Below are 27,594 nucleotides of genomic sequence, written 5' to 3'. Positions count from 1 at the left end.
GGCAGCGGAGGTGAGTTGATGAGAGTAGATGGGTGGATTCAATGACGTCACTGAAACCACCGAAGGCCAGGTAAGGGAGTTGAATGTTCCGGGAGGATGACTGTAGACAGAGTAAACGGGGAGTGAGTAACCAGTAACAAGAACAAAACAACAAGACTAGCTCAGGAAACATGAGGCTGTTCGTTGCTAACGATCCAGCAGGGAATAGATGTCAGCTCAGGGCTTATGAAGAGGTGATGATCAGGACCAGGTGTGCAGAAGGTTGATGAGATGCAGGTGTAGGGTAATCACTAGATCTCCCGCCTAACTTCGTCGCCTGGCAACCAGACAGGGTAATAATATCACTAGATCTCCCGCCTAACTTCGTTGCCTAGCAACCAGATAGGTTTCTGAACGCACCCTTAGACACCAAACAAAAAACAGTCAGCTCAGGCAGAAACAGACTCAGGAAGCGGGATTCCTGACACCTGCAGTGAGGCTTGTGATTCTACTAACAAAGATCAAACCCCCTCTGTTATTGGTAATGGTGAGAGGTTAGCATGTTTTGTTGTAGCCTCTGTTATTGGTAATGGTGAGAGGTTAGCATGTTTTGTTGTAGCCTCTGTTACTGGTAATGGTGAGAGGTTAGCATGTTTTGTTGTATCCTCTGTTATTGGTAATGGTGAGAGGTTAGCATGTTTTGTTGTAGCCTCTGTTATTGGTAATGGTGAGAGGTTAGCATGTTTTGTTGTAGCCTCTGTTATTGGTAATGGTGAGAGGTTAGCATGTTTTGTTGTAGCCTCTGTTATTGGTAATGGTGAGAGGTTAGCATGTTTTGTTGTGGCCTCTGTTATTGGTAATGGTGAGAGGTTAGCATGTTTTGTTGTAGCCTCTGTTATTGGTAATGGTGAGAGGTTAGCATGTTTTGTTGTAGCCTCTGTTATTGGTAATGGTGAGAGGTTAGCATGTTTTGTTGTAGTCTCTGTTATTGGTAATGGTGAGAGGTTAGCATGTTTTGTTGTATCCTCTGTTATTGGTAATGGTGAGAGGTTAGCATGTTTTGTTGTAGCCTCTGTTATTGGTAATGGTTAGAGGTTAGCATGTTTTGTTGTATCCTCTGTTATTGGTAATGGTGAGAGGTTAGCATGTTTTGTTGTAGCCTCTGTTATTGGTAATGGTGAGAGGTTAGCATGTTTTGTTGTAGCCTCTGTTATTGGTAATGGTGAGAGGTTAGCATGTTTTGTTGTAGCCTCTGTTATTGGTAGTGGTGAGAGGTTAGCATGTTTTGTTGTAGTCTCTGTTATTGGTAATGGTGAGAGGTTAGCATGTTTTGTTGTAGCCTCTGTAATTGGTAATGGTGAGATGTTAGCTGTTTTGTTGTAGCCTCTGTTATTGGTAATGGTGAGAGGTTAGCATGTTTTGTTGTAGCCTCTGTTATTTGTAATGTGAGAGGTTAGCATGTTTTGTTGTAGCCTCTCTTATTGGTAATGGTGAGAGGTTAGTATGTTTTGTTGTAGCCTCTGTTATTGGTAATGGTGAGAGGTTAGCATGTTTTGTTGTATCCTCTGTTATTGCTAATGGTGAGAGGTTAGCATGTTTTGTTGTAGCCTCTGTTATTGGTAATGGTGAGAGGTTAGCATGTTTTGTACTAGCCTCTGCTATTGGTAATGGTGAGAGGTTAGCATGTTTTGTTGTAGCCTCTGCTATTGGTAATGGTGAGAGGTTAGCATGTTTTGTTGTAGCCTCTGTTATTGGTAATGGTGAGAGGTTAGCATGTTTTGTTGTAGTCTCTGTTATTGGTAATGGTGAGAGGTTAGCATGTTTTGTTGTATCCTCTGTTATTGGTAATGGTGAGAGGTTAGCATGTTTTGTTGTAGCCTCTGTTATTGGTAATGGTGAGAGGTTAGCATGTTTTGTTTTAGCCTCTTAACTTTCTCACTCATTCAGATTCATGATTTATTCATGATTTTTCTTAATCATGGCATCATCAGAATTTAATTTTTAATCGTCAATCACATACAGTTGAAGTCGGAAGTGTACATACACTTAGGTTGGAGTCATTAAAACGTGTTTTTGAACCTCTCCACAAATTTCTTGTTAACAAACTATATAGTTTTGGAAAGTTGGTTAGGACATCTACTTTGTGCATGACACAAGTAATTTTTGAAACAATTGATTACAGACAGATTATTTCACTTATAATTCACTGTATCACAATTCCAGTGGGTCAGAAGTTTACATAGACTAAGTTGACTGTGCCTTTAAACAGCTTGGAAAATTCCAGAAAATTATGTCATGGCTTTAGAAGCATCTGATAGACTAATTGACATAATTTGGATGTATTTCAAGGCCTACCTTCAAACTCAGTGCCTCTTTGCTTGACATCATGGGAAAATGAAAACGAATCAGCCAAAATCTCAGAAAAAAAAATTGTAGACCTCCACAAGTCTGCTTCATCCTTGGGAGCAATTTCCAAACGCCTGAAGGTAATACGTTCAATCAATAGTATGCAAGTCTAAACACCATGGGACCACACAGCCATCATACCATCCCAACTGTGAAGCACGGCGGTGGCAGCATCATGTTGTGGGGGTGCTTTGCTGCAGGAGGGACTGGTGCACTTCACAAAATAGATGGCATCATGAGGGAGGAAAATTGTGGAAATATTGAAGCAACATCTCGAGACATCAGTCAGGAAGTTAAAGCTTGGTCACAAATGGGTCTTCCAAATGGACAATGACCCCAAGCATACTTCCAAAGTTGTGGCAAAATGAATTAAGGACAACAAAGTCAAGGTATTGGAGTGGCCATCACAAAACCTTGACCTCAATCCTATAGAAAATTTGTGGGCAGAACTGAAAAAGCGTGTGCGAGCAAGAGGCCTACAAACCTGACTCAGTTACACCAGCTCTGTCAGGAGGAATGGGCCAAAATTCACCCAACTTATTGTGGGAAGCTTGTGGAAGGCTACCCGAAACGTTTAACCCAAGTTAAACCATTTAAAGGCAATGCTACCAAATACTAATTGAGTGTATGTAAACTTCTGACCCACTGGGAATGTGATGAAAGAAATAAAAGCTGAAATTAATCATTTTCTCTACTATTATTCTGACATTTCACATTCTTAAAAGAAAGTGGTGATCCTAACTGACCTAAGACAGGGGACTTTTACTAGGATTAAATGTCAGGAATTGTAAAAATTGAGTTTAAATGCATTTGGCTAAGGTATATGTAAACTTCTGACTTCAACTGTATGTATTAAAATATCCTCAAATAAAAGGTGACATTATATACTATCACCTCATATGAAACATTTGATGTGAAATCCAAAATGTTGGAGTTTAGAGCCACATTTAAAATGTTATCTTCACTGTCAAAATAGATATGTGTGGACTATATACTCAATACAATCTAAATCTGATACCTCACTGTCTGTCTTTTGACTGATACTGCTTTTAAACTGGTCTGGTCAGTCTACTCAAATATTTGTATTATACATGTTTCTATCTGCAGGCAAAACTTTGATAATTTGTCATTTTTAATGATGATACATTCATTTACGAATAGATATGAAAGGTTTCAGGACACTGATATCTGAATATGTTGAAAAATGATACTGCCACTATTTTCACCACCAAAGCATAGCAGTGTGATTTTAATATGATTTGACTCTTTGCAGGCTGTCAGGCTGTGGAGTCACAGAGGAAGGCTGTGATTCTCTGGTCTCAGCTCTGAGGTCAAACCCCTCACACCTGAGAGAGCTAGACCTGAGTAACAATGACCTGAAGGATTCAGGAGTGAAGCTGCTCTCTGCTGGACTGGGGAATCCCCACTGTAAACTGGAGACTCTGAGGTCAGTATTCCTGTAGTTGGTCAACAAGTGATAACTGTTCACCAGATCCACATGTGTTTACCAGACACAGATAGTCCACACCATATGTGTTTGGACAGTGAAGCTTACAGTTTTACATTTGGTGCTATGCTCCAGCATTTTGGATTTGAGATAGAATGTTGGATATTAGGTGACAGTACAGAACGTCACCTTTTGTTTAAAGGTGTTCATACATATACAGTCGTGGCCACAAGTTTTGAGAATGACACAAATATTAATTTTCACAAAGTCTGCTGCTTCAGTGTCTTTAGATATTTTTGTCAGATGTTACTATGGAATACTGAAGTATAATTACAAGCATTTCATAAGTGTCAAAGGCTTTTATTGACAATCATATGAAGTTGAAGCAATGAGTCAATATTTGCAGTGCTGACCATTCTTTTCCAAGACCTCTGCAATCTGCCCTGGCATGCTGTCAATTAACCTCTGGGCCACATCCTGACTGATGGCAGCCCATTCTTGCATAATCAATGCTTGGAGTTTGTCGGAATTTGTGGGTTTTTGTTTGTCCACCTGCCTCTTGAGGATTGACCACAAGTTCTCAATGGGATTAAGGTCTGGGGAGTTTCCTGGCCATGGACCCAAAATATCAATGTTTTGTTCCCAGAGCCACTTAGTTATCACTTTTGCCTTATGGCAAAGTGCTCCATCATGCTGGAAAAGGCATTGTTCGTCACCAAACTGTTCCTGACTGGTTGGGAGAAGTTGCTCTCGGAGGATGTGTTGGTACCATTCTTTATTCATGCTGTGTTCTTTGGCAAAATTGTGAGTGAGCCCACTCCCTTGGCTGAGAAGCAACCCCACACATGAATGGTCTCAGGATGCTTTACTGTTGGCATGACACAGGACTGATGGTAGCTCTCACCTTGCCTTCTCCAGACAAGCTTTTTTCCGGATGCCTCAAACAATCAGAAAGGGGATTCATCAGAAAAAATGACTTACCCCAGTCCTCAGCAATCCAATCCCTGTACCTTTTGCAGAATATCAGTCTGTCCCTGATGTTTTTCCTGGAGAGAAGTTGCTTCTTTGCTGCCCTTCTTGACACCAGGCCATCCTCCGAAAGTCTTCGCCTCACTGTGCGTGCAGATGCACTCACACCTGCCTGCTGCCATTCTTGAGCAAGCTCTGTACTGGTGGTGCCCCGATCCCGCAGCTGAATCAACTTTAGGAGACGGTCCTGGCGTTTGCTGGACTTTCTTGGGCGCCCTGAAGCCTTCTTCACAACAATTGAACCGCTCTCCTTGAAGTTCTTGATGATCCGATAAATGGTTGATTTAGGTGCAATCTTACTGGCAGCAATATCCTTGCCTGTGAAGCCCTTTGTGTGCAAAGCAATGATGATGACACGTGTTTCCTTGCAGGTAACCATGTTGACAGAGGAAGAACAATGATTCCAAGCACCACCCTCCTTTTGAAGCTTCCAGTCTGTTATGCAAACACAATCAGCATGACAGAGTGATCTCCAGCCTTGTCCTCGTCAACACTCACACCTGTGTTACCGAGAGAATCACTGACATGATGTCAGCTGGTCCTTTTGTGGCAGGGCTGAAATGCAGTGGAAATGTTTTTTGGGGATTCAGTTCATTTGCATGGCAAAGAGGGACTTGGCAATTATTTGCAATTTATCTGATCACTCTTCATAACATTCTGGAGTATATGCAAATTGCCATCATACAAACTGAGGCAGCAGACTTTGTGAAAATTAATATTTGTGTCATTCTCAAAACTTTTGGCCAAGACTGTATTTTTTACCGTTTAGATATGAAAGCACTTTATGCATCTAAACTCAACAAAAAAAGAAACATCCCTTTTTCAGGACCCTGTCTTTCAAAGATAATTCGTAAAAATCCAAATAACTTCACAGATCTTCATTGTAAAGGGTTTAAGCACTGTTTCCCCATGCTTGTTCAATGAACCATAAACAATTAATGAACATGCACCTGTGGAACGGTCGTTAAGACACTAACAGCTTACAGATGGTAGGCAATGAAGGTCACAGTTATGAAATCTTAGGACACGAAAGAGGCCTTTCTACTGACTCTGAAAAACACCAAAAGAAAGATGCCCAGGGTCCCTGCTCATCTGCGTGAACGTGCCTTAGGCATGCTGCAAGGAGGCACAAGGACTGCAGATGTGGCCAGGGCAATAAATTGCAATGTTCGTACTATGAGACGCCTTAGACAGCGCTACAGGGAGACAGGACGGACAGCTGATCGTCCTCACAGTGGCAGGGTCACGTGTAACAACACCTGCGCAGGATCGGTACATCCGAACATCACACCTGTGGGACAGGTACAGGATGGCAACAACTGCCCGAGTTACACCAGGAATGCACAATCCCTCCATCAGTCCTCAGACTGTCCGCAACAGGCTGAGATAGACTGGACTGAGGGCTTGTAGACCTGTTGTAAGGCAGGTCCTCACCAGACATCACCGGCAACAACGTCACCTATGGGCACAAACCCACCATCGCTGGACCAGACAGGACTGGCAAAAAGTGCTCTTCACTGACGAGTCGAGGTTTTGGCTCACCAGGGGTGATGGTCGGATTCGCGTTTATCGTCGAAGGAATGAGCGTTACACCGAGGCCTGTACTCTGGAGCGGGATCGATTTGGAGGTGGAGGGTCCGTCATGGTCTGGGGCAGTGTGTTACAGCATCACCGGACTGAGCTTGTTGTCATTGCAGGCAATCTCAACGATGTGCGTTACAGGGAAGACATCCTCCTCTCTCATGTGGTACCCTTCCTGCAGGCTCATCCTGACATGACCCTGCAGCATGACAATGCCACCAGCCATACAGCTTGTTCTGTGCGTGATTTCCTGCAAGACAGGAATGTCAGTGTTCTGCCATGGCCAGCGAAGAGCCCGGATCTCAATCCCATTGAGCACATCTGGGACCTGTTGGATCGGAGGGTGAGGGCTAAGGCCATTCCCCCCCAAAATGTCCAGGAACTTGCAGGTGCCTTGGTGGAAGAGTGGGGTAACATCTCACATCAAGAACTGGCAAATCTGGTGCAGTCCATGAGGAGGAGATGCACTGCAGTACTTAATGCAGCTGGTGGCCACACCAGATACTGACTGTTACTTTTGATTTTGACCCCCCTTTGTTCAGGGACACATTATTCCATTTCTGTGAGTCACATGTCTGTGGAACTTGTTCAGTTTATGTCATAGTTGTTGAATGTTGTTATGTTCATACAAATATTTACACATGTTAAGTTTGATGAAAATAAACGCAAATGACAGTGAGAGGACGTTTCTTTTTTTGCTGAGTTTAGTTCTCCTATTTGAAGAAGTCTTAATTATTTGGACAAATTAATTTAGTCAAAAGTTTAGTGTTGGGTCCAATATTCCATACCTGCAGTGATTACATCAAGCGTGTGATTCTACTAACTTGTTGAATTCATTTCCAGTTTGTCTTGGTTGTGTTTAGGATTATATTTTTCCTAATAGAAACTGAATGGTGAATAATGTCCTGTCATTTTGGAGTCACTTCACTTGTATTGTCAGTAAGAATAGAAGATGTTTCTGAACACTTCTACATTCATGTGGATGCTACCATGATTATGAATAATCAGGAATTAGTCGTGAATAATGAGGAATGAGAAATTTACAGAGGTACAAAGATCATACCCCCTCTGTCATTGGTAATGGTGAGATGTTAGCATGTTTTGTTGTAGCCTCTGTTATTGGTAATGGTGAGAGGTTAGCATGTTTTGTTGTAGCCTCTGTTATTGGTAATGGTGAGAGGTTAGCATGTTCTGTTGTATCCTCTGTTATTGGTAATGGTGAGAGGTTAGCATGTTTTGTTGTAGCCTCTGTTATTGGTAATGGTGAGAGGTTAGCATGTTTTGTTGTAGCCTCTGTATTGGTAATGGTGAGAGGTTAGCATGTTTTGTTGAAGCCTCTGTTATTGGTAATGGTGAGAGGTTAGCATGTTTTGTTGTAGCCTCTGTTATTGGTAATGGTGAGAGGTTAGCATGTTTTGTTGTAGCCTCTGTTATTGGTAATGGTGAGAGGTTAGCATGTTTTGTTGTATCCTCTGTAACTCTCTCACTCATTATTATTCATGATCTTTCTCGATCATGGCAGTCACAGGCTTGATGTAGTCATTGCAGTCAAAGAATATGGGACCAAATACTAATCATTTGACTAATTTAATACACTATGAGTTAATTGGTCAGAAAACATATGACTTCTTTAAATAGGGGGACTAGATACATAAAGTGCTTTCATTTTTCTAAATGGTGAAACAGATATGTATGAAAATATCCTCAAATAAAAGGTGACATTATATACTGTCACCTCATATGAAACATTTGATCTGAAATCCAAAATGTTGGAGTTTAGAGCCTCATTTAAAATGTTATCTTCACTGTCAAAATAGATATGGTGTGGACTGTATACTCAATACAATCTAAATCTGATACCTCACTGTCTGTCTTTTGACTGATACTGCTTTTAAACTGGTCTGGTCAGTCTACTCAAATATTTGTACTATACATGTTTCTATCTGCAGGCAATACTTTGATCATTTGTCATTTTTAATGATACATTCATTTACGAATAGATATGGAAGGTTTCATATGTTGAAAAATTATACTGCTACTATTTTCACCACCAAAGAATAGCAGTGTGATTTTAATATGATTTGACTCTTTGCAGGCTGTCAGGCTGTAAACTCAGAAAGACATCCTGTAAAGTGTTGGCCTCAGTTCTCAGTTCAAACCCCTCACACCTGAGAGAGCTGGACCTGAGTAACAATGACCTGAAGGATTCAGGAGTGAAGCTGCTCTCTGCTGGACTGGGGAATCCCCACTGTAAACTGGAGACTCTGAGGTCAGTATTATCAGATATGAAAGTACTTTATGCATGTAGTTCTCCCATTTGAAAAAGTCGTAATTATTCGGACATATTACTTATAGTGTATTAAAGTAGTCATAAGTTTAGCATGTTGTCCCATATTCCATGCCCGCTGTCACGTTTCTCTAAGACAGAACCCAGAAGCAGACCAGGACAAGGTGAGTAAAATGAAGGTGAGTATTTATTGGTAGTCTTGATGTGTAATTTGAGTGATCCAGGAGACGAAGCGGAGGTGAGTTGATGAGAGTAGATGGGTGGATTCAATGACGTCACTGTATCCACCGACGGCCAGGCAAGGGAGTTGAATGTTCCGGGAGGATGACTGTAGACAGAGTAAACGGGGGGGGGAGTAACCAGTAACAAGAACAAAACAACAAGACTAGCTCAGGAAACATGAGGCTGTTCGTTGCTAACGATCCAGCAGGGAATGGATGTCAGCTCAGGGCTTATGAAGAGGTGATGATCAGGACCAGGTGTGCAGAAGGTTGATGAGATGCAGGTGTAGGGTAATCACTAGATCTCCCGCCTAACTTCGTCGCCTGGCAACCAGATAGGGTAATAATATCACTAGATCTCCCGCCTAACTTCGTTGCCTAGCAACCAGATAGGGTAATAATATCACTAGATCTCCCGCCTAACTTCGTCGCCTGGCAACCAGATAGGTTTCTGAACGCACCCTTAGACTCCAAACAGAAAACAGTCAGCTCAGGCAGAAACAGACTCAGGAAGCGGGATTCCTGACACCTGCAGTGAGGCTTGTGATTCTACTAACTTGTTGAATTCATTTGCAGTTGGTCTTGGTTGTGTTTTGGATGATGTTTTTCCTAATAGATACTGAATAGTAAATAATGTCTCTTGTCATTTTGGCGTCACTTCACTTTTATTGTCAGTGACTTCTACATTCATGTGGATGCTACCATGATTATGAATAACCATGAATGAATCGTGAATGATGATAAATGAGAAACGGAGGCACAAAGATCAAACCCCCTCTGTTATTGGTAATGGTGAGAGGTTAGCATGTTTTGTTGTAGCCTCTGTTATTGGTAATGGTGAGAGGTTAGCATGTTTTGTTGTAGCCTCTGTTATTGGTAATTGTGAGAGGTTAGCATGTTTTGTTGTAGCCTCTGTTATTGGTAATGGTGAGAGGTTAGTATGTTTTGTTGTATCCTCTGTTATTGGTAATGGTGAGAGGTTAGCATGTTTTGTTGTAGCCTCCTTTATTGGTAATGGTGAGAGGTTAGCATGTTTTGTTGTATTCTCTGTTATTGGTAATGGTGAGAGGTTAGCATGTTTTGTTGTAGCCGTTGTTATTGGTAATGGTGAGAGGTGAGCATGTTTTGTTGTATCCTCTGTTATTGGTAATGGTGAGAGGTTAGCGTGTTTTGTTGTAGCCTCTGTTACTGGTAATGGTGAGAGGTTAGCATGTTTTGCTGTAGCCTCTGTTATTGGTAATGGTGAGAGGTTAGTATGTTTTGTTGTATCCTCTGTTATTGGTAATGGTGAGAGGTTAGCATGTTTTGTTGTAGCCTCTGTTATTGGTAATGGTGAGAGGTTAGCATGTTTTGTTGTAGCCTCTGTTATTGGTAATGGTGAGAGGTTAGCATGTTTTGTTGTAGCCTCTGTTATTGGTAATGGTCAGAGGTTAGCATGTTTTGTTGTAGCCTCTGTTATTGGTAATGGTGAGAGGTTAGCATGTTTTGTTGTAGCCTCTGTTATTGGTAATGGTGAGAGGTTAGCATGTTTTGTTGTAGCCTCTGTTATTGGTAATGGTGAGAGGTTAGCATGTTTTGTTGTAGCCTCTGTTATTGGTAATGGTGAGAGGTTAGCATGTTTTGTTGTAGTCTCTGTTATTGGTAATGGTGAGAGGTTAGCATGTTTTGTTGTAGCCTCTGCTATTTGTAATGGTGAGAGGTTAGCATGTTTTGTTGTAGCCTCTGCAATTGGTAATGGTGAGAGGTTAGCATGTTTTGTTGTAGCCTCTGTTATTGGTAATGGTGAGAGGTTAGCATGTTTTGTTGTAGCCTCTGTTATTGGTAATGGTGAGAGGTTAGCATGTTTTGTTGTATCCTCTGTTATTGGTAATGGTGAGAGGTTAGCATGTTTTGTTGTATCCTCTGTTATTGGTAATGGTGAGAGGTTAGCATGTTTTGTTGTATCCTCTGTTATTGGTAATGGTGAGAGGTTAGCATGTTTTGTTGTAGCCTCTGTTATTGGTAATGGTGAGAGGTTAGCATGTTTTGTTGTAGCCTCTGTTATTGGTAATGGTGAGAGGTTAGCATGTTTTGTTGAAGCCTCTGTTATTGGTAATGGTGAGAGGTTAGCATGTTTTGTTGTAGCCTCTGTTATTGGTAATGGTGAGAGGTTAGCATGTTTTGTTGTAGCCTCTGTTATTGGTAATGGTGAGAGGTTAGCATGTTTTGTTGTAGCCTCTGTTATTGGTAATGGTGAGAGGTTAGCATGTTTTGTTGTAGCCTCTGTTATTGGTAATGGTGAGAGGTTAGCATGTTTTGTTGTAGCCTCTGTAACTTTCTCACTCATTCTGATTCATGATTTATTCATGATTTTTCTTAATCATGGCATCATCAGAATTTAATTTTTAATCGTCAATCACATACAGTTGAAGTCGGAAGTTAACATACACTTAGGTTGGAGTCATTAAAACGTGTTTTTGAACCTCTCCACAAATTTCTTGTTAACAAACTATATAGTTTTGGCAAGTCGGTTAGGACATCTACTTTGTGCATGACACAAGTAATTTTTGAAACAATTGTTTACAGACAGATTATTTCACTTATAATTCACTGTATCACAATTCCAGTGGGTCAGAAGTTTACATACACTAAGTTGACTGTGCCTTTAAACAGCATGGAAAATTCCAGAAAATCATGTTATGGCTTTAGAAGCATCTGGTAGGCTAATTGACATCATTTGGATGTATTTCAAGGCCTACCTTCAAACTCAGTGCCTCTTTGCTTGACATCATGGGAAAATAAAAAGAAATCAGCCAAGATCTCAGAAAAAAAATTGTAGACCTCCACAAGTATGGTTCATCCTTGGGAACAATTTCCAAACGCCTGAATGTAACGCGTTCATCTGTTCAATCAATAGTACGCAAGTCTAAACACCATGGGACCACACAGCCGCCATTCCGCTCAGGAAGGAGACGCGTTCTGTCTCCTAGAGATGAACTTACTTTGGTGCAAATCAATCCCAGAACAACAGCAAAGGACCTTGTGAAGATGTTGGAGGAAACAGGTACAAAAGTATCTATATCCACAGTAAAACGAGTCCTATATCGACATAATCTGAAAGGCCGCTCTGCAAGGACGAAGCCACTGCTCCAAAACCACCATAAAAAAAGCCAGACTACAGTTTGCAACTGCACATGGGGACAAAGATCATACTTTTTGAAGAAATGTCCTCTGGTCAGATGAAACAATACAAGAACTGTTTGGCCATAATGACCATCGTTATGTTTGGAGGAAAAAGGGGGAGGCTTGCAAGCCGAAGAACACCATCCCAACCGTGAAGCCCGGGGGTGGCAGCATCATGTTGTGGGGGTGTTTTGCTGCAGGAGGGACTGGTGCACTTCACAAAATAGATGGCATCATGAGGGCGGAAAATTACGTGGATATATTGAAGCAACATCTCAAGACATCAGTCAGGAAGTTAAAGCTTGGTCACAAATGGGTCTTCCAAATGGAAAATGACCCCAAGCATACTTCCAAAGTAGTGGCAAAATGGATTAAGGACAACAAAGTCAAGGTATTGGAGTGGCCATCACAAAACCTTGACCTCAATCCTATAGAAAATTTGTGGGCAGAACTGAAAAAGCGTGTGCGAGCAAGAGGCCTACAAACCTGACTCAGTTACACCAGCTCTTTCAGGAGGAATGGGCCAAAATTCACCCAACTTATTGTGGGAAGCTTGTGGAAGGCTACCCGAAACGTTTAACCCAAGTTAAACCATTTAAAGGCAATGCTACCAAATACTAATTGAGTGTATGTAAACTTCTGACCCACTGGGAATGTGATGAAAGAAATAAAAGCTGAAATTAATCATTTTCTCTACTATTATTCTGACATTTCACATTCTTAAAATAAAGTGGTGATCCTAACTGACCTAAGACAGGGGATTTTTACTAGGATTAAATGTCAGGAATTGTAAAAATTGAGTTTAAATGCATTTGGCTAAGGTATATGTAAACTTCTGACTTCAACTGTATGTATTAAAATACCCTCAAATAAAAGGTGACATTATATACTGTAACCTCATATGAAACATTTGATCTGAAATCCAAAATGTTGGAGTATAGAGCCACATTTAAAATGTTAGCTTCACTGTCAAAATAGATATGGTGTGGACTGTATACTCAATACAATCTAAATCTGATACCTCACTGTCTGTCTTTTGACTGATACTGCTTTTAAACTGGTCTGGTCAGTCTACTCAAATATTTGTACTATACATGTTTCTATCTGCAGGCAATACTTTGATCATTTGTCATTTTTAATGATGATACATTAATTTACGAATAGATATGGAAGGTTTCAGGACACTGATATCTGAATATGTTGAAAAATGATACTGCCACTATTTTCACCACCAAAGCATAGCAGTGTGATTTTAATATGATTTGACTCTTTGCAGGCTGTCAGGCTGTGGAGTCACAGAGGAAGGCTGTGATTCTCTGGTCTCAGCTCTGAGGTCAAACCCCTCACACCTGAGAGAGCTGGACCTGAGTAACAATGACCTGAAGGATTCAGGAGTGGAGCTGCTCTCTGCTGGACTGGGGAATCCCCACTGTAAACTGGAGACTCTGAGGTCAGTATTCCTGTAGTTGGTCAACAAGTGATAACTGTTCACCAGATCCACATGTGTTTACCAGACACACATAGTCCACACCATATGTGTTTGGACAGTGAAGCTTACAGTTTTACATTTGGTGCTATGCTCCAGCATTTTGGATTTGAGATAGAATGTTGGATATTAGGTGACAGTACAGAACGTCACCTTTTGTTTAAAGGTGTTCATACATATACAGTCGTGGCCACAAGTTTTGAGAATGACACAAATATTAATTTTCACAAAGTCTGCTGCTTCAGTGTCTTTAGATATTTTTGTCAGATGTTACTATGGAATACTGAAGTATAATTACAAGCATTTCATAAGTGTCAAAGGCTTTTATTGACAATCATATGAAGTTGAAGCAATGAGTCAATATTTGCAGTGCTGACCATTCTTTTCCAAGACCTCTGCAATCTGCCCTGGCATGCTGTCAATTAACCTCTGGGCCACATCCTGACTGATGGCAGCCCATTCTTGCATAATCAATGCTTGGAGTTTGTCGGAATTTGTGGGTTTTTGTTTGTCCACCTGCCTCTTGAGGATTGACCACAAGTTCTCAATGGGATTAAGGTCTGGGGAGTTTCCTGGCCATGGACCCAAAATATCAATGTTTTGTTCCCAGAGCCACTTAGTTATCACTTTTGCCTTATGGCAAAGTGCTCCATCATGCTGGAAAAGGCATTGTTCGTCACCAAACTGTTCCTGACTGGTTGGGAGAAGTTGCTCTCGGAGGATGTGTTGGTACCATTCTTTATTCATGCTGTGTTCTTTGGCAAAATTGTGAGTGAGCCCACTCCCTTGGCTGAGAAGCAACCCCACACATGAATGGTCTCAGGATGCTTTACTGTTGGCATGACACAGGACTGATGGTAGCTCTCACCTTGCCTTCTCCAGACAAGCTTTTTTCCGGATGCCTCAAACAATCAGAAAGGGGATTCATCAGAAAAAATGACTTACCCCAGTCCTCAGCAATCCAATCCCTGTACCTTTTGCAGAATATCAGTCTGTCCCTGATGTTTTTCCTGGAGAGAAGTTGCTTCTTTGCTGCCCTTCTTGACACCAGGCCATCCTCCGAAAGTCTTCGCCTCACTGTGCGTGCAGATGCACTCACACCTGCCTGCTGCCATTCTTGAGCAAGCTCTGTACTGGTGGTGCCCCGATCCCGCAGCTGAATCAACTTTAGGAGACGGTCCTGGCGTTTGCTGGACTTTCTTGGGCGCCCTGAAGCCTTCTTCACAACAATTGAACCGCTCTCCTTGAAGTTCTTGATGATCCGATAAATGGTTGATTTAGGTGCAATCTTACTGGCAGCAATATCCTTGCCTGTGAAGCCCTTTGTGTGCAAAGCAATGATGATGACACGTGTTTCCTTGCAGGTAACCATGTTGACAGAGGAAGAACAATGATTCCAAGCACCACCCTCCTTTTGAAGCTTCCAGTCTGTTATGCAAACACAATCAGCATGACAGAGTGATCTCCAGCCTTGTCCTCGTCAACACTCACACCTGTGTTACCGAGAGAATCACTGACATGATGTCAGCTGGTCCTTTTGTGGCAGGGCTGAAATGCAGTGGAAATGTTTTTTGGGGATTCAGTTCATTTGCATGGCAAAGAGGGACTTGGCAATTATTTGCAATTTATCTGATCACTCTTCATAACATTCTGGAGTATATGCAAATTGCCATCATACAAACTGAGGCAGCAGACTTTGTGAAAATTAATATTTGTGTCATTCTCAAAACTTTTGGCCAAGACTGTATTTTTTACCGTTTAGATATGAAAGCACTTTATGCATCTAAACTCAACAAAAAAAGAAACATCCCTTTTTCAGGACCCTGTCTTTCAAAGATAATTCGTAAAAATCCAAATAACTTCACAGATCTTCATTGTAAAGGGTTTAAGCACTGTTTCCCCATGCTTGTTCAATGAACCATAAACAATTAATGAACATGCACCTGTGGAACGGTCGTTAAGACACTAACAGCTTACAGATGGTAGGCAATGAAGGTCACAGTTATGAAATCTTAGGACACGAAAGAGGCCTTTCTACTGACTCTGAAAAACACCAAAAGAAAGATGCCCAGGGTCCCTGCTCATCTGCGTGAATGTGCCTTAGGCATGCTGCAAGGAGGCACAAGGACTGCAGATGTGGCCAGGGCAATAAATTGCAATGTTCGTACTATGAGACGCCTTAGACAGCGCTACAGGGAGACAGGACGGACAGCTGATCGTCCTCACAGTGGCAGGGTCACGTGTAACAACACCTGCGCAGGATCGGTACATCCGAACATCACACCTGCGGGACAGGTACAGGATGGCAACAACTGCCCGAGTTACACCAGGAATGCACAATCCCTCCATCAGTCCTCAGACTGTCCGCAACAGGCTGAGATAGACTGGACTGAGGGCTTGTAGACCTGTTGTAAGGCAGGTCCTCACCAGACATCACCGGCAACAACGTCACCTATGGGCACAAACCCACCATCGCTGGACCAGACAGGACTGGCAAAAAGTGCTCTTCACTGACGAGTCGAGGTTTTGGCTCACCAGGGGTGATGGTCGGATTCGCGTTTATCGTCGAAGGAATGAGCGTTACACCGAGGCCTGTACTCTGGAGCGGGATCGATTTGGAGGTGGAGGGTCCGTCATGGTCTGGGGCAGTGTGTTACAGCATCACCGGACTGAGCTTGTTGTCATTGCAGGCAATCTCAACGATGTGCGTTACAGGGAAGACATCCTCCTCTCTCATGTGGTACCCTTCCTGCAGGCTCATCCTGACATGACCCTGCAGCATGACAATGCCACCAGCCATACAGCTTGTTCTGTGCGTGATTTCCTGCAAGACAGGAATGTCAGTGTTCTGCCATGGCCAGCGAAGAGCCCGGATCTCAATCCCATTGAGCACATCTGGGACCTGTTGGATCGGAGGGTGAGGGCTAAGGCCATTCCCCCCCAAAATGTCCAGGAACTTGCAGGTGCCTTGGTGGAAGAGTGGGGTAACATCTCACATCAAGAACTGGCAAATCTGGTGCAGTCCATGAGGAGGAGATGCACTGCAGTACTTAATGCAGCTGGTGGCCACACCAGATACTGACTGTTACTTTTGATTTTGACCCCCCTTTGTTCAGGGACACATTATTCCATTTCTGTGAGTCACATGTCTGTGGAACTTGTTCAGTTTATGTCATAGTTGTTGAATGTTGTTATGTTCATACAAATATTTACACATGTTAAGTTTGATGAAAATAAACGCAAATGACAGTGAGAGGACGTTTCTTTTTTTGCTGAGTTTAGTTCTCCTATTTGAAGAAGTCTTAATTATTTGGACAAATTAATTTAGTCAAAAGTTTAGTGTTGGGTCCAATATTCCATACCTGCAGTGATTACATCAAGCGTGTGATTCTACTAACTTGTTGAATTCATTTCCAGTTTGTCTTGGTTGTGTTTAGGATTATATTTTTCCTAATAGAAACTGAATGGTGAATAATGTCCTGTCATTTTGGAGTCACTTCACTTGTATTGTCAGTAAGAATAGAAGATGTTTCTGAACACTTCTACATTCATGTGGATGCTACCATGATTATGAATAATCAGGAATTAGTCGTGAATAATGAGGAATGAGAAATTTACAGAGGTACAAAGATCATACCCCCTCTGTCATTGGTAATGGTGAGATGTTAGCATGTTTTGTTGTAGCCTCTGTTATTGGTAATAGTGAGAGGTTAGCATGTTTTGTTGTAGCCTCTGTTATTGGTAATGGTGAGAGGTTAGCATGTTCTGTTGTATCCTCTGTTATTGGTAATGGTGAGAGGTTAGCATGTTTTGTTGTAGCCTCTGTTATTGGTAATGGTGAGAGGTTAGCATGTTTTGTTGTAGCCTCTGTATTGGTAATGGTGAGAGGTTAGCATGTTTTGTTGAAGCCTCTGTTATTGGTAATGGTGAGAGGTTAGCATGTTTTGTTGTAGCCTCTGTTATTGGTAATGGTGAGAGGTTAGCATGTTTTGTTGTAGCCTCTGTTATTGGTAATGGTGAGAGGTTAGCATGTTTTGTTGTATCCTCTGTAACTCTCTCACTCATTATTATTCATGATCTTTCTCGATCATGGCAGTCACAGGCTTGATGTAGTCATTGCAGTCAAAGAATATGGGACCAAATACTAATCATTTGACTAATTTAATACACTATGAGTTAATTGGTCAGAAAACATATGACTTCTTTAAATAGGGGGACTAGATACATAAAGTGCTTTCATTTTTCTAAATGGTGAAACAGATATGTATGAAAATATCCTCAAATAAAAGGTGACATTATATACTGTCACCTCATATGAAACATTTGATCTGAAATCCAAAATGTTGGAGTTTAGAGCCTCATTTAAAATGTTATCTTCACTGTCAAAATAGATATGGTGTGGACTGTATACTCAATACAATCTAAATCTGATACCTCACTGTCTGTCTTTTGACTGATACTGCTTTTAAACTGGTCTGGTCAGTCTACTCAAATATTTGTACTATACATGTTTCTATCTGCAGGCAATACTTTGATCATTTGTCATTTTTAATGATACATTCATTTACGAATAGATATGGAAGGTTTCATATGTTGAAAAATTATACTGCTACTATTTTCACCACCAAAGAATAGCAGTGTGATTTTAATATGATTTGACTCTTTGCAGGCTGTCAGGCTGTAAACTCAGAAAGACATCCTGTAAAGTGTTGGCCTCAGTTCTCAGTTCAAACCCCTCACACCTGAGAGAGCTGGACCTGAGTAACAATGACCTGAAGGATTCAGGAGTGAAGCTGCTCTCTGCTGGACTGGGGAATCCCCACTGTAAACTGGAGACTCTGAGGTCAGTATTATCAGATATGAAAGTACTTTATGCATGTAGTTCTCCCATTTGAAAAAGTCGTAATTATTCGGACATATTACTTATAGTGTATTAAAGTAGTCATAAGTTTAGAATGTTGTCCCATATTCCATGCCCGCTGTCACGTTTCTCTAAGACAGAACCCAGAAGCAGACCAGGACAAGGTGAGTAAAATGAAGGTGAGTATTTATTGGTAGTCTTGATGTGTAATTTGAGTGATCCAGGAGACGAAGCGGAGGTGAGTTGATGAGAGTAGATGGGTGGATTCAATGACGTCACTGTATCCACCGACGGCCAGGCAAGGGAGTTGAATGTTCCGGGAGGATGACTGTAGACAGAGTAAACGGGGGGGGAGTAACCAGTAACAAGAACAAAACAACAAGACTAGCTCAGGAAACATGAGGCTGTTTGTTGCTAACGATCCAGCAGGGAATGGATGTCAGCTCAGGGCTTATGAAGAGGTGATGATCAGGACCAGGTGTGCAGAAGGTTGATGAGATGCAGGTGTAGGGTAATCACTAGATCTCCCGCCTAACTTCGTCGCCTAGCAACCAGACAGGGTAATAATATCACTAGATCTCCCGCCTAACTTCGTCGCCTGGCAACCAGATAGGTTTCTGAACGCACCCTTAGACTCCAAACAGAAAACAGTCAGCTCAGGCAGAAACAGACTCAGGAAGCGGGATTCCTGACACCTGCAGTGAGGCTTGTGATTCTACTAACTTGTTGAATTCATTTGCAGTTGGTCTTGGTTGTGTTTTGGATGATGTTTTTCCTAATGGATACTGAATAGTAAATAATGTCCTGTCATTTTGGAGTCACTTCACTTCTATTGTCAGTGACTTCTACATTCATGTGGATGCTACCATGATTATGAATAACCATGAATGAATCGTGAATGATGATAAATGAGAAACGGAGGCACAAAGATCAAACCCCCTCTGTTATTGGTAATGGTGAGAGGTTAGCATGTGTTGTTGTAGCCTCTGTTATTGGTAATGGTGAGAGGTTAGCATGTTTTGTTGTAGCCTCTGTTATAGGTAATGGTGAGAGGTTAGCATGTTTTGTTGTAGCCTCTGTTATTGGTAATGGTGAGAGGTTAGCATGTTTTGTTGTATCCTCTGTTATTGGTAATGGTGAGAGGTTAGCATGTTTTGTTGTATCCTCTGTTATTGGTAATGGTGAGAGGTTAGCATGTTTTGTTGTATCCTCTGTTATTGGTAATGGTGAGAGGTTAGCATGTTTTGTTGTAGCCTCTGTTATTGGTAATGGTGAGAGGTTAGCATGTTTTGTTGTAGCCTCTGTTATTGGTAATGGTGAGAGGTTAGCATGTTTTGTTGTAGCCTCTGTTATTGGTAATGGTGAGAGGTTAGCATGTTTTGTTGTAGTCTCTGTTATTGGTAATGGTGAGAGGTTAGCATGTTTTGTTGTATCCTCTGTTATTGGTAATGGTGAGAGGTTAGCATGTTTTGTTGTATCCTCTGTTATTGGTAATGGTGAGAGGTTAGCATGTTTTGTTGTAGCCTCTGTTATTGGTAATGGTGAGAGGTTAGCATGTTCTGTTGTAGCATCTGTTATTGGTAATGGTGAGAGGTTAGCATGTTTTGTTGTAGCCTCTGTTATTGGTAATGGTGAGAGGTTAGCATGTTTTGTTTTAGCCTCTGTTATTGGTAATGGTGAGAGGTTAGCATGTTTTATTGTAGCCTCTGTTATTGGTAATGGTGAGAGGTTAGCATGTTTTGTTGTAGTCTCTGTTATTGGTAATGGTGAGAGGTTAGCATGTGTTGTTGTAGCCTCTGTTATTGGTAATGGTGAGAGGTTAGCATGTTTTGTTGTAGCCTCTGTTATTGGTAATGGTGAGAGGTTAGCATGTTTTGTTGTAGCCTCTGTTATTGGTAATGGTGAGAGGTTAGCATGTTTTGTTGTAGCCTCTGTTATTGGTAATGGTGAGAGGTTAGCATGTTTTGTTGTATCCTCTGTAATTGGTAATGGTGAGAGGTTAGCATGTTTTGTTGTATCCTCTGTTATTGGTAATGGTGAGAGGTTAGCATGTTTTGTTGTGTCCTCTGTTATTGGTAATGGTGAGAGGTTAGCATGTTTTGTTGTAGCCTCTGTTATTGGTAATGGTGAGAGGTTAGCATGTTTTGTTGTATCCTCTGTTATTGGTAATGGTGAGAGGTTAGCATGTTTTGTTGTGTCCTCTGTTATTGGTAATGGTGAGAGGTTAGCATGTTTTGTTGTATCCTCTGTTATTGGTAATGGTGAGAGGTTAGCATGTTTTGTTGTAGCCTCTGTTACTGGTAATGGTGAGAGGTTAGCATGTTTTGTTGTATCCTCTGTTATTGGTAATGGTGAGAGGTTAGCATGTTTTATTGTATCCTCTGTTATTGGTAATGGTGAGAGGTTAGCATGTTTTGTTGTAGCCTCTGTTATTGGTAATGGTGAGAGGTTAGCATGTTTTGTTGTAGCCTCTGTTATTGGTAATGGTGAGAGGTTAGCATGTTTTGTTGTAGTCTCTGTTATTGGTAATGGTGAGAGGTTAGCATGTTTTGTTGTAGCCTCTGTTATTGGTAATGGTGAGAGGTTAGCATGTTTTGTTGTAGCCTCTGTTATTGGTAATGGTGAGAGGTTAGCATGTTTTGTTGTAGCCTCTGTTATTGGTAATGGTGAGAGGTTAGCATGTTTTGTTGTAGTCTCTGTTATTGGTAATGGTGAGGGGTTAGCATGTTTTGTTGTATCCTCTGTTATTGGTAATGGTGAGAGGTTAGCATGTTTTGTTGTAGCCTCTGTTATTGGTAATGGTGAGAGGTTAGCATGTTTTGTTGTAGCCTCTGTTATTGGTAATGGTGAGAGGTTAGCATGTTTTGTTGTAGCCTCTGTTATTGGTAATGGTGAGAGGTTAGCATGTTTTGTTGTAGCCTCTGTTATTGGTAATGGTGAGAGGTTAGCATGTTTTGTTGTATCCTCTGTTATTGGTAATGGTGAGAGGTTAGCATGTTTTGTTGTAGCCTCTGTTATTGGTAATGGTGAGAGGTTAGCATGTTTTGTTGTATCCTCTGTTATTGGTAATGGTGAGAGGTTAGCATGTTTTGTTGTAGCCTCTGTTATTGGTAATGGTGAGAGGTTAGCATGTTTTGTTGTAGCTTCTGTAACTTTCTCACTATTATTCATGATTCATTCATGATTTTTCTTAATCATGGCATCATCAGGATGCTTTTAGTAGTGTTTAGAAACATGTTATCTACTCACTTATAAATAAAATGACTCCAGTCACCATCTGTAATGAACACGATGGGAGACAGAGAGCTGGTTTCAAGTGCAGGGCTCAGCAGGTGTTTATTGTAAAGGACCACAGGTCCAGGGGCAGGCAGAAGATCAAAAAGGGTCCAAAAATGCAACAGGCAGGGAAAAGGCCGTGGTCCGGGAGATCAGGCAATAGGTTGATAACAGGAAATCCAATGGGCTAAGGTACAGGCAGGGAATAGGTTGATAACAGGAAATCCAATGGGCTAAGGTACAGGCAGGGAATAGGTTGATAACAGGAAATCCAATGGGCTAAGGTACAGGCAGGGAATAGGTTGATAACAGGAAATCCAATGGGCTAAGGTACAGGCAGGGAATAGGTTGATAACAGGAAATCCAATGGGCTAAGGTACAGGCAGGGAATAGGTTGATAACAGGAAATCCAATGGGCTAAGGTACAGGCAGGGAATAGGTTGATAACAGGAAATCCAATGGGCTAAGGTACAGGCAGGGAATAGGTTGATAACAGGAAATCCAATGGGCTAAGGTACAGGCAGGGAATAGGTTGATAACAGGAAATCCAATGGGCTAAGGTACAGGCAGGGAATAGGTTGATAACAGGAAATCCAATGGGCTAAGGTACAGGCAGGGAATAGGTTGATAACAGGAAATCCAATGGGCTAAGGTACAGGCAGGGAATAGGTTGATAACAGGAAATCCAATGGGCTAAGGTACAGGCAGGGAATAGGTTGATAACAGGAAATCCAATGGGCTAAGGTACAGGCAGGGAATAGGTTGATAACAGGAAATCCAATGGGCTAAGGTACAGGCAGGGAATAGGTTGATAACAGGAAATCCAATGGGCTAAGGTACAGGCAGGGAATAGGTTGATAACAGGAAATCCAATGGGCTAAGGTACAGGCAGGGAATAGGTTGATAACAGGAAATCCAATGGGCTAAGGTACAGGCAGGGAATAGGTTGATAACAGGAAATCCAATGGGCTAAGGTACAGGCAGGGAATAGGTTGATAACAGGAAATCCAATGGGCTAAGGTACAGGCAGGGAATAGGTTGATAACAGGAAATCCAATGGGCTAAGGTACAGGCAGGGAATAGGTTGATAACAGGAAATCCTATAGGCTAAGGTACAGGCAGGGAATAGGTTGATAACAGGAAATCCAATGGGCTAAGGTACAGGCAGGGAATAGGTTGATAACAGGAAATCCAATGGGCTAAGGTACAGGCAGGGAATAGGTTGATAACAGGAAATCCAATGGGCTAAGGTACAGGCAGGGAATAGGTTGATAACAGGAAATCCAATGGGCTAAGGTACAGGCAGGGAATAGGTTGATAACAGGAAATCCAATGGGCTAAGGTACAGGCAGGGAATAGGTTGATAACAGGAAATCCAATGGGCTAAGGTACAGGCAGGGAATAGGTTGATAACAGGAAATCCAATGGGCTAAGGTACAGGCAGGGAATAGGTTGATAACAGGAAATCCAATGGGCTAAGGTACAGGCAGGGAATAGGTTGATAACAGGAAATCCAATGGGCTAAGGTACAGGCAGGGAATAGGTTGATAACAGGAAATCCAATGGGCTAAGGTACAGGCAGGGAATAGGTTGATAACAGGAAATCCAATGGGCTAAGGTACAGGCAGGGAATAGGTTGATAACAGGAAATCCAATGGGCTAAGGTACAGGCAGGGAATAGGTTGATAACAGGAAATCCTATAGGCTAAGGTACAGGCAGGGAATAGGTTGATAACAGGAAATCCAATGGGCTAAGGTACAGGCAGGGAATAGGTTGATAACAGGAAATCCAATGGGCTAAGGTACAGGCAGGGAATAGGTTGATAACAGGAAATCCAATGGGCTAAGGTACAGGCAGGGAATAGGTTGATAACAGGAAATCCAATGGGCTAAGGTACAGGCAGGGAATAGGTTGATAACAGGAAATCCAATGGGCTAAGGTACAGGCAGGGAATAGGCAAAAGGCGTCGTTAGGGAGGCAGGGAGGCAGGCAAAAACTATCATACACGGGAGGAGTAAATTAAAGGAAACTCAGCGCTCCGAATAGCCGTGTGTCGCAAATCAAACATTACATCACAATGATGGGGGTGCAAAGAACTGAACTAAATAGAGTTTGATAATGACATACAGGTGTGTGAACAGGTGATCAGAATTCAGGTGACTGGGATCTGGAGAGTGAGCTGCGTTCAGGGGGATCTACGTGTTTGAGAGTGTGAGCTGGAAGCAGACGTTACACCATCCACCATTTTAATATTGGGCAAAACACAACCCAAAACACAACCAAAACAAACTGAAAAATCAATCAACGAGTTTGAGTCACAAGCTTGATGTAGTCGCTGCGTTAAAGGAATATCGGATCAAATACTCAACTTGTGACTACTTTAAGCCACTATGAGTGAATTGGTCAGAAAACATATGACTTCTTTAAATAGGGGGACTAGATACATAAAGTGCTTTCATTTTTCTAAATAATGAAACAGATATGTATGAAAATATCCTCAAATAAAAGGTGACATTATATACTGTCACCTCATATGAAACATTTGATCTGAAATCCAAAATGTTAGAGTTTAGAACCACATTTAAATTGTTATCTTCACTGTCAAAATAGCTATGGTGTGGACTGTATACTCAATACAATCTAAATCTGATACCTCACTGTCTGTCTTTTGACTGATACTGCTTTTAAACTGGTCTGGTCAGTCTACTCAAATATTTGTACTATATATGTTTCTATCTGCAGGTACACAGCATTGATAATTTGTAATTTATAACTATGATACATTCATTTCTGAATAGATATGGAAGGTTTCATGACCTGATATATCTGAATATGTTGAAGAAATATACTGCCACTATTTTCACCACCAAAGAATAGCAGTGTGATTTTAATATGATTTGACTCTTTGCAGGCTGTCAGGCTGTCTAGTCACAGAGGAAGGCTGTGCTTCTCTGGTCTCAGCTCTGAGGTCAAACCCCTCACACCTGAGAGAGCTGGACCTGAGCTACAATCACCCAGGAGACTCAGGAGTCAGACTGCTCTCTGCTGGACTGGAGGATCCACACTGCAGACTGGAGAAACTCAAGTATGTAGAGGGTTTATGTCAATGTTCATATCAGACATGTTTGACTTTTCAGGCTAGTTAAGACAAACATTCTGACCACCACTTGGACAAAGTTATATGGTGACTGTGTGTGTGTGTGTGTGTGTGTGTGTGTGTGTGTGTGTGTGTGTGTGTGTGTGTGTGTGTGTGTGTGTGTGTGTGTGTGTGTGTGTGTGTGTGTGTGTGTGTGTGTGTGTGTGTGTGTGTGTGTGTGTGAGTTCATGTGTATCCCTCAATGACTGTCTGTTTTTCTGCTTACTGCTACAGTGTGGAACATGGTGGAGAGAACAGAATGAAACCTGGACTTAGACAATGTGAGTGTTGACTGCTGTGAAGAAAATGACTTAATAAGTCTTAATTCAAGTCAATGTCAAAGACCACCATCATTACTGACTTGGTCATATTAAATATCAACTGTAGTTCTACAGAAGCAAAAATCAGGGACACCAAAGTTTACAAGGAGTTGCTTTGACAATGTTTGAGTCTGTGTATGTGTGTGTGTGTGTGTGTGTGTGTATATGTGTGTGTGTGTGTGTGGCGAGTTCGTGTTACATTAGAAGTGTGTGTTTGTGTTCATGATGCATACAGGTGTGTGTGTGTGTGTGTAATTAATGTGAATAAGTGTGTTTTATATTACCATACAGTATAACATATGATCATTCAACAAGTCTCAAGTCACCTTAACTTCTCCTTTTGATACCTAGAAACATCTACATTAAATGAATTAGTGAAAAGTGAGTTAACATTCTAATGTGAATGATGATGATTTCTAATATTGTGTCTGGTTTCATCCATCAGATGTCTGTGATCTCACACTGGACCCAAACACAGTAAACAGACTCCTCTCTCTGTCTGAGGAGAACAGAAAGGTGACAGGTAGGACAGAGGAGCAGCCGTATCCTGATCACCCAGAGAGATTTGAGGGCTGGGGACAGGTGCTGTGTAGAGAGGGTCTGACTGGGCGCTGTTACTGGGAGGTAGAGTGGAGTGGGAGTTGGGCTGGTATAGGAGTGACATATAAAGGAATCAGCAGGAGAGGAGGGGTTAATGACTGTTGGCTTGGATTCAATAACAAGTCCTGGTGTCTGTTCTGCTCTGACAACAGTTACATTGCCTGGCATAATAATAATCCCACTACCATAGACGTCCCCTCCTCCAGCTCCCACAGAGTAGGAGTGTATCTGGACTGGTCAGCCGGCACTCTGTCCTTCTATAGAGCCTCCTCTGACTTACTGACCCACCTGATCACATTCACCTCCACATTCACTGAGCCCCTCTATCCAGGGTTTGGGGTTTATGATGGTGGCGACTCAGTGTCCCTGAAATAATAACTGGACACACACACACACACACTGGACACACACACACACTGGACACACACACACACTGAACACACACACACACTGAACACACACTGAACACACACTGAACACACACACACACTCTGGACACACACACTGGACACACACTGAACACACACTGAACACACACACACTGGACACACACACACTGAACACACGCAAACTGGACACACACAGAACACACACACACTGAAACACACACACACTCACTGGGCAAAGACACTGGACACACACACACTCTGGAAAAACACACACATTGGACACACACACACACTGACACACACATACACTGGAAACACACACACACTGGACACACACTCACTGGAAACACACACACGCTTGACACACACATGCTTGACAAACACACTGGATACACACACACATAAACACTGACACACATAAACACTGACACACACACTGACACACAATGGACAAACACACACTGGACACTCACACACTCTGGACATACACACACACACACACACACACACACACTGGACAAACACACACTGGACACTCACACGTGACAGGCTTGTAATATTTTCTGATCTTTTACCACTTTGCATTTTTTATGATATATTTTACTGTTTGTGTTTGTACCACAGGAGGCTGGTGGGACCTTATTTAGGGAGGACAGGCTTGTAATGGCTGGAGTGGAATAAGTGGAATGGTATCAAACACGTGGTTTCCATGTGTTCCATTTCATTCACTCTGTTCCAGACATTATTATGAGCCGTCCTCCCCTCAGCAGCCTCCTCTGGTATGTACTGTCCTGTATGTGAGAGAGATCCAACAAGGAATTACAATGTATGTATTACTTTTAATACCTGCAAATGGCAAATAAACTACTGGAACTCCTTATGAATGTCTGCAGCCGACAAGAGGTGAAAATATTACCGGAATATTCTGCAAAATGTTGATGAAGACGTCACTCAATCCACCCAAAACAACATGCAGTCTTTCCACAAGACTCCCATGAAGTTATAGTGTGACGTTATGAGTCGACGTTAAAGTAACATTCTCACAACATACTGCACTTGTTTTATCCTGTTTTAGATGTATCCTCTGTTTAAACATTTAAACTCTTACAATAACACCATTAAAATACCAATGTGATAATTTCTTGTCTTTTATGTTGGAAAAACAAATTGTACAATTATATGTGGACATACGCTCCATAGTTGTACAAGTATACATGGATATATTGTACTTTTCATAATAAAACATACTTGAAACAAGAAAAAGCATGTTAATAGTGGAAACAATTTCGTTATTGATTTTACATTGCTTCTCCCTGTCTAATGTTGACGTTTGTCATGAATCTTGACCTGGAGGCAGAACTGTGGGATTTCCTCTAGATATGTCAGCTGCAAAGTCAGAATTGGCTGTGGAAA

At 41.7% G+C, this 27,594-nt stretch overlaps 1 protein-coding gene across 1 annotated transcript; it reads left to right on the top strand.

Annotated features, from left to right (window-relative positions):
- The first annotated feature begins 41 nt into the window (after nt 1–41).
- LOC145866058 (stonustoxin subunit beta-like) lies at nt 42–27,536 on the top strand. Its single transcript, XM_082970926.1, has 4 exons — nt 42–70; nt 24,648–24,821; nt 25,107–25,153; nt 25,638–27,536. The coding sequence occupies exons 1-4, from the start codon at nt 42–44 to the stop codon at nt 26,165–26,167; spliced, it is 780 nt and encodes a 259-aa protein (XP_082827052.1). The 3' UTR covers nt 26,168–27,536.
- Nucleotides 27,537–27,594: the final 58 nt, after the last annotated feature.

The sequence above is a fragment of the Salmo salar genome, unplaced genomic scaffold (genome assembly GCF_965601325.2).
Source record: "Salmo salar unplaced genomic scaffold, fSalSal1 ptg000117l, whole genome shotgun sequence".
Lineage (NCBI taxonomy): Eukaryota > Metazoa > Chordata > Actinopteri > Salmoniformes > Salmonidae > Salmo > Salmo salar.
This window is presented reverse-complemented; position numbering and strand designations above follow the sequence as displayed.

What these genes read in the sequence shown, in the direction of transcription:
- LOC145866058 (XM_082970926.1), top strand. Translation starts at nt 42, where the DNA reads ATGACGTCACTGAAACCACCGAAGGCCAG. An exon ending in CTGAAACCACCGAAGGCCAG is followed by an intron (nt 71 to 24,647) that starts GTAAGGGAGTTG and finishes GACTCTTTGCAG; the next exon opens with GCTGTCAGGCTGTCTAGTCA. An exon ending in TGCAGACTGGAGAAACTCAA is followed by an intron (nt 24,822 to 25,106) that starts GTATGTAGAGGG and finishes TTACTGCTACAG; the next exon opens with TGTGGAACATGGTGGAGAGA.